This window comes from Monoraphidium neglectum (genome assembly GCF_000611645.1).
Source record: "Monoraphidium neglectum strain SAG 48.87 unplaced genomic scaffold scaffold01901, whole genome shotgun sequence".
Taxonomy (NCBI): Eukaryota; Viridiplantae; Chlorophyta; class Chlorophyceae; order Sphaeropleales; family Selenastraceae; genus Monoraphidium; species Monoraphidium neglectum.
In genome coordinates, this window is record NW_014011727.1 from 1 (window position 1) to 11,395 (window position 11,395).

Consider the following 11,395-nt stretch of genomic DNA (forward strand, 5'->3'; position numbering starts at 1 on the left):
CCCCAGGTTTGAGCAGGCCGAAGCGGACTGCAACCGCGCCCTGGGCTTTGATCTGAGCACCGCGGACCGCGTCAAGGCGCTGCTGCGGCGCGGCACAGCGCGGCAGCACCTGTACCGCGTGCCCGAGGCGGCGGAGGACTTCAGGGCGGTGGTCAAGCTGGAGCCCAACAACAGGCAGGCGCGGGAGGAGTTGCGGGTGAGGAGAGCGTAGCAAGAGGGGGTTTGGGGGTTGTTGGGGCTGTGCGGGGGACGGGTGTGTGGGCCCTGCAGCGTGGTGGCGGGCGCGAAAGGGCCAGGGTGATGAGGGGCGCGTGGGGCCCTAGGGAGGCACCTGTACTTGGTTGTGGTCGTTGGGCGGGGACCAGGGCGGGTTCTGGGTGTGTTTTTGAAGGCAGGGCGGCGCGGGTGGAAAGAGCTGCAACTGGCGCGCAGAGTCCAGGTGCCGATTTGGGTTGTGTGCTGCGGGCGTCTGTCAGAGGCGCTTGCTGCCTTGAAATACAAAGAACGAGGAACAGTAGAAATCTGTCCAATCGCGTGCGAATCATACACAGCCCCGCTCGCGGCGCCCCCCCTCCCCAGGCCATCAAGCAGCAGGAAGAGGAGCTCGCCACCGCGCAGCGCGCAGCGCTCATGCAGCAGCGCGCCTCGAGCGCCGACGGCGCCGCGCCGCCGGGGTACGACGGCCCGCCGTTTGGCGGCCCCAGCGGCGCCGGGCCGGGCGACGGCGGCGGCGGCTTCCCAGACGCTGATGAGTACCAGCGGCTACTCAGCTCTGGGCAGGTGCCCGTGCTGCTGGGTGAGGACGGCCGCCCCGTTTACGGGCCGCGCGGCGAGCCCGTCATCGTCGCGCCCGATGGGCAGCCGATGCTGATCGCGGCCAACGGCGAGGTGACGCAGTACTCGCGGTGACGGCGCCGCGCGCGGTGGGAGGATGGAGCGGTGGGATGGCTGGGTGCATGCGCCGTGGCTGGACTACAATCGTCTAGCTTGAGAACCGGCTTTTTGAAAACGGAGTGGTGTTGCTGTGTCGTCTTCATGTTGACCCATGGATCAAGTTTTGTGCACGAGTGCCGGTTGAGTAACAAATTCACCGCGTGGCCAACTGCGCACCTACAATAGTGCCTGGCACCGCGATGTGGGCATGCAGGGTGCAGAAGGGAGCAGTGTGCATTGTGTTGCACCTGACACCCTCCAGCCACTCGCAGCCGTGCATCAGGGGTTGTCGAGCGGCGATGCCGCATCAGACCCCCGTTTGGGTCATAGTCTTGCCCTGAAGATATGAAAATTCAAGAAAGTCACCTGAAGAATTGCTGCATGTGCTGCGCTTGCCCATCTGCACCAGCATTGCACTGATGCACTGGCCTGTAGCAATCAGGACGCAAGCAGGCATGAAGTTGACCAAAACCCAATGTTGGTGTATTGCAGCACTTCGTATGCGCATGGCTGCCGCGTACAATGTCAACTTATAATGCAGATTGTACACTGGATTGAGCGAGCTGCAGCGCCTACACACGCACCATGACAACGCTGCTGGCTAGCCTGTGGGGGGCTGAGCCCCATGCCCCAGACGCTCCCACATGTGCAGAAAAACAACTAGCAGTGTTGCAGGTGTGTGACAGGGCCTCCAAGGTTCTCCCGCGCGATCTATCGCCCGGCGCGTTCTTACATACGAATCCCCGCTCTAGGGCACGCTGGAGGCATATGAGTGCAAAGTTGAGATGCTATCAGCCGCAGTTACGGAGCTGCAGATGGAGGTATGAGGCCTGGACGCCAGCACGCCCACAACAGCAGCGTCAGCAACAGCAGCGGCAGCTTGGTGCCTGTTGTTGGTTGCACTCCACAGCCTGCATGGCGAGATGATTTCAAACTCTGCAATTATGGGCACAGACAAAACGTCACTGTGTGCGCTGGACGCCAAACCGCCTTTCGTCCAACCGCCCCACGCACAACAACACACACGCTACGCGGCCGTCCCAGCACGCGCCGCCCCAGAGCCAACAGCCCCACACGTTCCCCCCTTCACGGAGCAGGTGACCTGCAAGGAAGAGCAGGTCAGGGTGATTAGGGCAGTGCTGGAGACGCAGTCGCCCAGCGAGCTGCCCGGCCAGCTGGCGGCAGCGCAGCAGGACGGGGCTGAGCTGCGCGCATCGCTTGCTCGGCAGCAGATCCAGCAGGAGGATGCGGCACGCATCGCCGCGCAGCAGCTGGCTCAGCTGGCGGCGGCGCTGGCAGAGGCCAACGCGCGGCTCAAGGCGGCGGGCGCACGGCCCGTCCCAGCGCCGCGCGGCTGCGTCGCAGCGGCGGGGCCGGCGTGCGATGTGGCGGCAGACCAGCAGCTGCTGTCCCCAGCGCCCCTGCGCGAGCGCGGCAGCCCGGACCCTTCGGAGGGCCCACCCACGCCGCTCTCACCCGGCCAGTCGCCCATGCTGCTGCGCCAGGCACGTGGCAGCGGCGGTGGGAGCAGCGGCGGCAGCGGCGGCGGAGGTGGGGTGGCGGTGCGTTCAAGCTGGAGCTGCTCTCCGAGCGCGGCGCGCCTGGCGCCGGTGCGCTGCTGCTCGCCTATCGGCTGCGACAAGCGCCTCGGCGGCAAGGAGATGGATGAGGAAGACGCGCCATGCAGCCCCCGCAGCGACCTCAGCGGACCGACCTTCGGCGGCGTGGGCGGCTGCGGCGACGAGCCCGGCACGAGCGGCTTTGGCTTCGCCGCGTGCGGGCGCTGCAGCAGCCCCGGCGCGGTCGTGGCCGGGGCCCGCGCGCGTGCGAGCGCCGCGTTCTCTGGCAGGCTGGCGCGCGATAACCCGCTCTTCCGGTGCTCTATGGAATCGAGGCGCTTGGGGCGCAGCACCACGGGCGGCGGGTACGCGGGCTGCTCGGCGGTCTCTCTGTCGTCGCTGGACGCCGGCAGCATGCTGCGGGCCAGCATGGCGAGCCTGGACGACCTCAGAGGGTCAATAGCGGGCGGCGGCGCGGCGGCGTTCGGCTTGGCAAAGGCGCAGCTGGAGATCCAGGTGGGGCGGGGTGCGGCATGACGCATGCGACCGCTGCATGCGCAGGGTCGCATGCATGTCGACGTGCAGGGTGAGGGCATATGGGGGCCACTGCATGCCTAGGACGTTGCACGCATGTAATGCCCCATCCACATGATTGAAGGCATGCGGCTTTTTTTTGCTTCCGCGCGGTGAATAGTCCAATGTCAAATGTCTTTCTCCGCCTCCCGGCCGTGGTCGCTCGCCTGCAGCTGGCCCAGGCGCAGCAGCGGGTCGGCTCTATGCAGTCGTCGGCCGGGACCGCGGGCCACCAGGCGGCCGGCGCCCAGGCGCGGCTCCGGGCCGGCGTGCGGTGCCTCGAGAGCCTGCACTCCCTTCTTAAGGGAGCGCTGGAGCAGGCGGGCAGCAGCGGCTTGGTAGACAAGCAGGTTTGCGGCGGGGCAGACAGGCGGTTGTCTGGGCGAGTAGACGGGCAGAGCCGGGAAGCGACATGCACCGAGGTGTCGCCGCAATCTTGGGTGCTGCAATGATATTGAGTAGCAGCTGGTGCTGCTGGCATGCAGTTGACGCATGTGTACATGCTACCAGCGGCTAGAGTCCTTTGCTCTGCTGATGGCGTGATGCTGTGAGTCGAGCACGTCAACATGCATGCGTGGGCACCGCGCATCAGGCGTACGCACACTCATATACACACGCATGTGCACACCCACACATCCTCACATGCACAATCTCACATGCACATTCTCACATACACACACATTCTCACATACACACACAATCTCACATACACACACATTCTCACATACATGCACAACCACCCACGCGTGTGGAACAGGCGCTGCGCGCGCGGCTTTCTGCTGCAGTGGAGGACTTGGCTCGCATGGCCAAGTTTCAGCGGGAGATGGGCGGCTGCCTTGACATGCTGCGCCTGTTGCTGCAGAAGATGGCCAGCGGGACACTGGACGCAGACGGTGAGGACTCCAACGCTGAGGCTGACGCGGCGGCGAGCCAGTGAGGGGCGGCGGCAGGGTGGGTCAGCGGAAATTGCACGGTCGCCATTCACCCGTCTCCGCCGTACAGTGAGGTGACTGCCATGCGGCTTTCTAGCTTGCCATGCGTGTTTTCCATGGGCGCAGCTAGCAAGAAGTGGATGTGAATAAACATGACGCGATATAAAATCGCGCCACTCACGGGCGGCGCGCCGACATGCATGCGCACTTGGGGCCAGTCGAATTTTGCAGGATGCGACACTGTGGGGCACTCAACACATGCGCGATGCTTTATGGGGGCCAGAATCAATGTTTTTTCGTGCGCATGCGGCCAATGTGCATGCCAATTTATCAACACATCTTGTACCAATCCGTTAGTGCTGGTAAACAGCGCGCCTATCCTGCCAGTGGCTCGGGGCTGCAAAGGGCAGGCAAGGCTGTTGACCACTGTCATGCATAGGCAGTGAGGGGTTTGAAACCAACGAGCCTTGGTAAGGTTCTAAGATGGCTCCATTCAGATTACTGTGGTGTTGAGCCACCAATTTCCAGGCCGTCCTCCTGTGCAGGACGCTCCATGCCACAGTGTGATGTAAATGAGCTGGGCAGGGCAAGCAGCTGCGCACATCGGGCACAGTTTGTCACAGATAGGCCGCAAGTCTCAAGGGTCGAGCCCGCGTGAATGTATGTTGCATTGATTTTGCAATGTATATGTGCTCGTGCACCCGCAGAGTTGGCCCAGACTGAGTTGCGAGGTTGATCTGTCATTCTCGGGGCTCAAATGGCTCATCCGCATGCAGTGGTAAAGAAGGCAAAGCCAGAACCTGATGTATTGAGCAGCCTGCCGCCACCAAGTGTGGCTAGCCTGTTCACAATGTCGGCAGGCCTGCAGGATAAGCTGTCACCTGGCGCGATGCACGCGTGCCGCATCGCCGCAGTGGTGAGTGCCGCGCATTTTGGGTGTTGCACCATATATGATTGGATAGATACATATCATGGCCATTGTATGTACATTACACCTGCGCGCCATGGTTCGCCTCTGCAGCAAGCCGACTGCAGCAGCACGAGTAGACATTGGTTGACCGCACCTTCCTCGCCTTCGCGCAAACCGCAACCGTGAAGCAGCTGCCGCAGCAGGGCGACCAGCAACTGTTTGCGTCAGTGTTTGCGTCGGGCACCAGCGTGTATTGGCACAGCGCGCAGGCTGCCGGCTGCATCAGCGGCCGCGTGGGGAAGGAGGGGGTCGTGATCCCAGCGCGTGCAGCGGGCACGCCGGCGCAGCGGCTGGGGGAGCTGCGGCACGCGGGCGAGGTGCAGAGCCTGGCCGTGCGGCAGCTGGAGGAAGGTGACCTGGGGTGTGCGTGATCCGAGGGGCCGGCAGGCAGCAGGCACTGCTCTGTATGCCGCATGTCGGGTTCTTGTGATTCAGTGTCAGGTCCTCTAGGGACGCAAATGCAATGCTGGTCGGGACAAGTCAAAGCAGCAAGCCGAAATTAAAATATTTGGTGTGTGCTGACCAAGCAACACAACCCTTGACAGCCTGTTCAATGATGACGCGCCGTGCGCGCAGGCCGCCTCATGCTCGCAACAGTGGACGCATACGGCCGCGGCACGCTGTCCCGCATCGCGATCGAGCAGCAGCAAGCGGCGCCGACGTCGGCGCTGGCGGACGCAGCCGCGGCGGACGGGGGCGAGCCGCTGCTTCTGCAGCCGGCGGCGGGGGCGAGGGTCGAGTCTGTTGAGCGGCTAGAGCCAGAGGACCCCCTCAGGCGCGCAGGGGCTCTCACCTCTTCATCCGCGGCCGGCGTGGCGCCGCGAGCACACGCGCTTTGCCGCCACAAGCATTGTGACAGCAACGAACATCAGGCGGGCACCGCCAGCAACCGTTGTCGCCGGCATTGGCTTGCATCGATTTGAACACATAGCAACGAAAGCCCTCGCGCCGCCCTGCGCCCTTCTCCCCAACCCACCCACCAGGGAGGGCGGCTGGGCGGGCGTCGCCTTCAGCCGCGCGGGGCCGCTGGCGCTCGCCGCCGCCCGCGGCTTCGCGCGCGACGTCGCGGTGTACGAGGGCGCGGCGCGCGTGAGGACGCTGCGGGCGTCGGCACAGCCGTACGCGATAGAGTTCTTGCCAGCAGGCCTGGCCGGCGGCGGCGCGGCCGCGCTGGCGCTGGCAGAGACGCACGTGGTGCGCGCCCCCGGCCCGGCGAGCGGGCCGGCGCTCGGGCTGCGCGCGTCGCGACGCCGGGGAGGCGCGGTGCCTATTTGACGAGCCCATGCGTCAAGGCATGCAAGCCGTTGCTTCTCTGAGGCCTCACCGCCTGCTCTCCCTGCACGCCCACCTCTAGTAGGCCCTGTCGGCTACTGAAACGAGCCCGAGGAAGCTGTAACAGTTCGTGCCTGCCCGCCCACCCGCCCGCCTGCCCTGCAGGTGTCGATCTGGGACGTGCGCGCGGGCGAGCGCGGCGGCTGTGTGCAGCGCGTCGCGGCCGCTGCGCCTGGCAGCCCGCTGTACGCCCTGGGCTGGTGCGAGGCGCAGGGTGGCCTGCTGGGCGCGGCCGGGGCGGAGCGGGCGGTGCAGATGATTGACCCACGCAGGTGCGGCCGTAGTGCATGTGTGCGCGTGTGATGTGAATGTTTGGCAGCTGTGTGTGTGCATGTGTTTCCTATGTGTGTGCACGTGTGAGCATCTGTGCACGCGTGCAGACGCACGTTCGTGCATGCGTGCACAGATGGTGGGGGGTTGAAACCCAGACATGTACGTTCTGAGGCACTGGCTGGTGTGCCTTGACCGATGACAGATATCATCTGCTGCGACCACCGGTGCCACACCCGTCTGGGTTCGGCGCTTGCCGACGCCCAGTGTGGCTCGCAGCCCCCTGCCCAACGAGCCCGAGGGGAGAGCCGAATGACACAGCCGGCGCCACCAAACACGGCCCCAAAAACGTGCGGAATGCGCCACTCGGGACCGACGTCTGCGCAGGTGGCGGTGCACGGACAAGTGGACGGGCGCCACGCGGCAGGCTGTGCACCACATATCGTTCCTGGAGTCAAATCCATTGTACGTGTGCGCCTCTGGGCTGGACTCGGAAGTGGTCTGTGGCAGCTGGGGCAAGCCACCGCCGCCCGTCGCCGTGCGGCCCTACGGGACCGCGGCGGTGCACGCCGCCGCCACTGCCGCCGCCGCAGAGGCCCCCGCCGCGGCGGCCGCAGCGCCACGCCCGCCTGCGGCTGATGACGAGGACGGGCCGCGGGCAGGCGGGGGCGCGTTCTCTTTCAGGGGTGACGCGCGGTGGCTCGGGGTGACCAAGGCTGCAGGCGCTGACGTGCTCGCTGGCCTGTCGGCGTCCGGCGCTGTGGTTTATGCGCAGATTGCAAGGGGTGCAGCGGCGGGGCAGCCGGAGGGGCCCGGCGCAGCGGCGGGGCAGGCAGGGTGACTTGGAGATGTGTTCGGCTTGTTTTACCTTGCAACCTCCGCACCTGGGGTGTCACTGGCTGCCGATGCTGTTGGGCAACAAGCACATCACTGCGTGGCTGGGAGACAGGTAATTCATTTACACAGCTCCACCCTGGCCATGTGCTGTGCCCGGCACGGCCGGCGCTCTCACAACCCGTCCAATGCGCCTCAACCAGGCCACGCAGAAGAAAGTGATGATGCAATCACCTGCCAAAGGTATCGGCAAGGAGGCAGCAATGCTGTTGCGAAACAGTTGAAAGACATGCTGATGTCTCAGCAGAAAGCACTGCTTTTGAAAGCCCAAGACCACGTGAGAAGACAGCCAGCCAACGAATGTATGTACACCACACCAAATTGGGAGATGCAGCTAGCTACAGATACTGGGAAATTCGTTGATTCCAATGATATGAGCAGAAGGACGAGTGCATTCCAAGCGCGTGTAATGTATGCGCGGCGCGCCATTGACGGCGCCGGCGCTTGCAAACGGCCGTCGACAAGCTCGTGGCCCCATGGATGCTGCGCTGTCGAAGGGAAAGCCCACAGGTCAATGCAACTACGTGACCTCGCGGCCCGCTGTGCGTAGGTTGTGGCAGCGACATGCTCACCCCCTCTGTTGAGATTGTTGATTTGCAGTCCTGCACATATGCACAAATGCTCAAGGAGGCGCTCTGCCACACTGGAGGCTCTGCCCCCTAAATTGGGCTGCAAACCAGGCGCTGCTGGGGCGGTGCGAAAGGCAACTGCTGGATGCCGGCGGCGCCGCTTTTTATGAGCCGCGTCAGCTCGTACACCAAGATCTGAGAAGCAGAGCGGGGGGAAAGGGGGCTGGCGTCAGCCGCCGCCGGTTGATGAGCGAGGCCTGCTGTGCAGTTCAGCACAGGGGTGCGCGCCTCCCCGGTCACCATGCAACCATCCAAGAGCGATCGTGCTTTGCCGGCCCCCACACGCCTGACTGTGCTGACCGTCCTGAATCCCGCCAAATCCACACGTCACCCCTGCCGGGCGCACAAACACCACGCCCAAATGCCGGCGCCCGCCCGCGCCGACGCCCTGCGCCCTGCGCCCCGCGTGGCCCCCCACCTCAGGCAGTCCGTGCTGGCAGTAGTGCAGGCAGTCCAGCTCTGCAACGCCCCTCGCGCCCACATGCGAGGCGTGCAGGGGGACGCTGAGGTCGAAGCCGCGCATCATCGCGAGGCCGTAGCCCGGCAGCACCTCGCGCGCGATCGAGTTGATGGGCCCGCCCCGCGTGATGAGCGCGGCCTTGTCCGAGCGCGCGGCGGGGCTCAGTGAGACAGTGCCCGTCGCGGCGTCGTAGATCCAGCCTGCGGCGGGGGCGGCGCACGACGAGGACGGGGTTGAGGGGCAGACGCGCGGGCCGCGCGGTCGGTTCACCTCGTGGAGTTGGGTGAGATGAAAAAGAACATGGGGAAGGTGTTGGGGAACACAGTGGGGGGCCTGCGCGAGCCGCTATCGGTTCCGCCCTCTGCTTCGCCCGACCGCTCCTCTTTCTCACGCACGCCTTGGGACACAGGCGGGCCCACAGGTGTCCGCGAAGCCGTTTGTGCCCACTGGTCAACTCCGCCCCTACAACACCACCCCGACGCCATCGATGGGTGCGTGCGCACCTGCTGCGGCGGGCAGGCAGGTCTTGCTCTGGACGTCCTTGTCGTGAGTCATGGGGCTCTCCCGGAAGACCATGTGCGGCCACTGGGCACCATTCCTCTGCACGGCACAGCAAAAAAATGGCGCGGGAGGCGAGCTCGGACGCTTGGTAGCAGCTCGGTAGCAAAGGTTTTCGGGAGATGCGGCTGCTGGGGCCACAGCGCCCGCGCATGGGCGCATGCCGAGTCTGGATCAGCGCGCAGACACAATGCACGGGTTCAAATGTTGGTGCCAACCTTCAAAAACACAACACACACACACACACACACACACACACACACACACACACACATGCATGCGCGCACAGCGCGCAGCCAGTTCGCACGCACCCACCCAGCCCCACCTTGAAGTCCTCCCCAAGGGTCTGCAGCGCGCGCCTGTGCTGCTGCAGCCCCGCGTCGCCCTGCTTGGCGTGCCACACCCCAAACTGCGGCACAAATATGTCGGCGCGGCTGGCGAGGCCCCTCTCCCTCAAGAGGGTCAGCACGCCGTTGCTGGCCACCTGGCGGGCAAAATGTGGGTGTTAGGTCGAGCGCAGCGAGGTGCGGTTGCTAAGCTTCGATTGCGCATGCTCATGTGGGCTCAGCCTGCTGCCTGTGCAGAGGATCCATGTCCACGGGCCCCATGCTGTTGACCTTATGGTTTGGGCTTGCAAGCCGCGTGTGGTCAACCGTTGTGCAGCGCAGCATGTCACCTGGGGGTTGTTGAGCAAACTGGTGCCCAGCACAACATGCACGAAGCAGACGCGGCCGTTGCCGAAGAGGTGTATGCAGCGGGACTCGCCGGGCCGCAGGGGCAGGGCGTCGAGCTGTGGGGCAAGATTTGAGGGAAAAATGGTGTTTGTACAGAAGGATTGTTTTTGTGCAGTGTCCTGATTGTGCGCATTGTCGGGGGGCATACATTTGAGCTGGGGCCAGGCCCACGCGTTGTCAGGGAGCACGGCTTCTCGCCGGCTTCCCCTCCCCTGGCGCACCTGCTTCACGAGGTTGTCATCGCCGCTGGCTTTGCACTCGCGCCCGTCCCAGAAATCGATCAAGAAGCACTGAAGCGCCTTAAACAGCTGCTTAGAGTGGGAGTCCCTGCGCAGAGGGCGTGGTGAGCCGTTGGTTGTGTGTGCTGCGGCCGCAACCGCGCGCTGGACGAGGTGGAGGCGGCTGCCCCTGAGCGGCTCGGGTTGGCGAGGCTGGCAGCATTTGATGCTGGATTGCGGAACCGTAAGAGCGTTTGCCGGCATGAATGACTCACCCAAGAAGCCACAGTGTGCGACCCCGCAAGTAGGGCCAAAGGTCGCATGGCGCGACGCCCAGCGCGGCGCCGCCTCTCAGCTGCTGTGCAACCCGCAGGCCTGCCGCCCGCTGCTCCTGGCTGCACACCGCAAACTTGACCCAGGCAGGATTGTTCTGGCAAGCCTCCACCCTGCGCGCGTCGCAGGGCGCGGTATGCGCGGGCACCATTCACGGGTGTGCTGGCCGGCGGGGGTGACCCCTGGCAGCGGACGGCCGAGAGCGCAATTGATGGTGCATCAAGTTCAATAACTCACCATTTAGGGCTTCGTGTCGGACATTTCTGTCCGGTATTGCTCAATGTGCACTGCGCGCTGTGCAGGCCCCCGAACAGCAATGAGCCTTGGATGCCCGTGTATGAGACTGGACACTGTGCTGATGATATTACGGTCAACAATGCCACACCCAACAGAGTGGCACCCGTTCTTGGGCCCATCTTGGCAGGGTGATATCCGCCAGGACTTTAGCAGGACCAAACGCACGTAGTAAGAGAGTAATCGAAAGACTTCAAGCTGAATTGTACATAAAGTCGGTGGGTGCGCTGCGGGGTGCCAGCAGTGCGCAGCGGCATCACGGTGAAAGTGCTTTTGCTGTCGGGTGTGGCCAACGAGAAAGGGCATGGGTGAGTCGTGCTCAATCGGTCAAACCTTTCTTAATATGTCTCCCCTCAAGTTCATGTATCCAATGTCTGCGTGGATGGTGTTGTCACGATCGGCTGTCACCGTTGAAGTGGCCGTTACCCCCCCAGCAACAGCCGTACTGATTGCAGAGCTCATTACCATGGTGCAGGCGTCACAGACACGCGTGCCGTCACAGAGAGGTGCGACGGAATGGAGGACGAACTAATGTCGTCCCTGATTGCAACGCCCAGGCCGACAGACGCGCCTGCTCGTTATGCCGCCGCTCCTGTTTGTTGCTGCAGTCACCCGTGCAGTCGCGGGTGACGCCCCCCGGCCTTCACTCGTCGTCGCTGAAAAGCCGCGCCCACCGCGGCGCCTCCCCCGGCACGCCCCCCTCCCG

General features: G+C 64.3%; 4 protein-coding genes across 4 annotated transcripts; 3 read left to right on the forward strand and 1 right to left on the reverse strand.

The window, feature by feature from the left end:
* Positions 1 to 630: 630 nt before the first annotated feature.
* On the forward strand, positions 631 to 909 carry MNEG_9336 (hypothetical protein; the record flags this gene model as incomplete). The annotated part of the gene is made up of 1 exon (XM_014042189.1): positions 631 to 909. One exon carries the CDS (start codon positions 631 to 633, stop codon positions 907 to 909), a length of 279 nt encoding a protein of 92 aa, XP_013897643.1.
* An 809-nt stretch (positions 910 to 1,718) lies between these two features.
* On the forward strand, positions 1,719 to 4,002 carry MNEG_9337 (hypothetical protein; the record flags this gene model as incomplete). Its single annotated transcript, XM_014042190.1, has 4 exons — positions 1,719 to 1,754; positions 2,031 to 3,008; positions 3,239 to 3,415; positions 3,823 to 4,002. 4 exons carry the CDS (start codon positions 1,719 to 1,721, stop codon positions 4,000 to 4,002), a joined length of 1,371 nt encoding a protein of 456 aa, XP_013897644.1.
* Positions 4,003 to 4,847: 845 nt separating this feature from the next.
* Positions 4,848 to 7,410, forward strand: MNEG_9338 (hypothetical protein; the record flags this gene model as incomplete). Its single annotated transcript, XM_014042191.1, has 6 exons — positions 4,848 to 4,913; positions 5,099 to 5,318; positions 5,544 to 5,706; positions 5,951 to 6,230; positions 6,405 to 6,571; positions 6,957 to 7,410. The coding sequence occupies 6 exons, from the start codon at positions 4,848 to 4,850 to the stop codon at positions 7,408 to 7,410; spliced, it is 1,350 nt and encodes a 449-aa protein (XP_013897645.1).
* A 712-nt stretch (positions 7,411 to 8,122) lies between these two features.
* MNEG_9339 (hypothetical protein) lies at positions 8,123 to 10,546 on the reverse strand (the record flags this gene model as incomplete). Its single annotated transcript, XM_014042192.1, has 7 exons — positions 8,123 to 8,227; positions 8,511 to 8,752; positions 9,056 to 9,152; positions 9,436 to 9,594; positions 9,787 to 9,900; positions 10,066 to 10,171; positions 10,338 to 10,546. The coding sequence occupies 7 exons, from the start codon at positions 10,544 to 10,546 to the stop codon at positions 8,123 to 8,125; spliced, it is 1,032 nt and encodes a 343-aa protein (XP_013897646.1).
* Between the last annotated feature and the right edge of the window lie 849 nt (positions 10,547 to 11,395).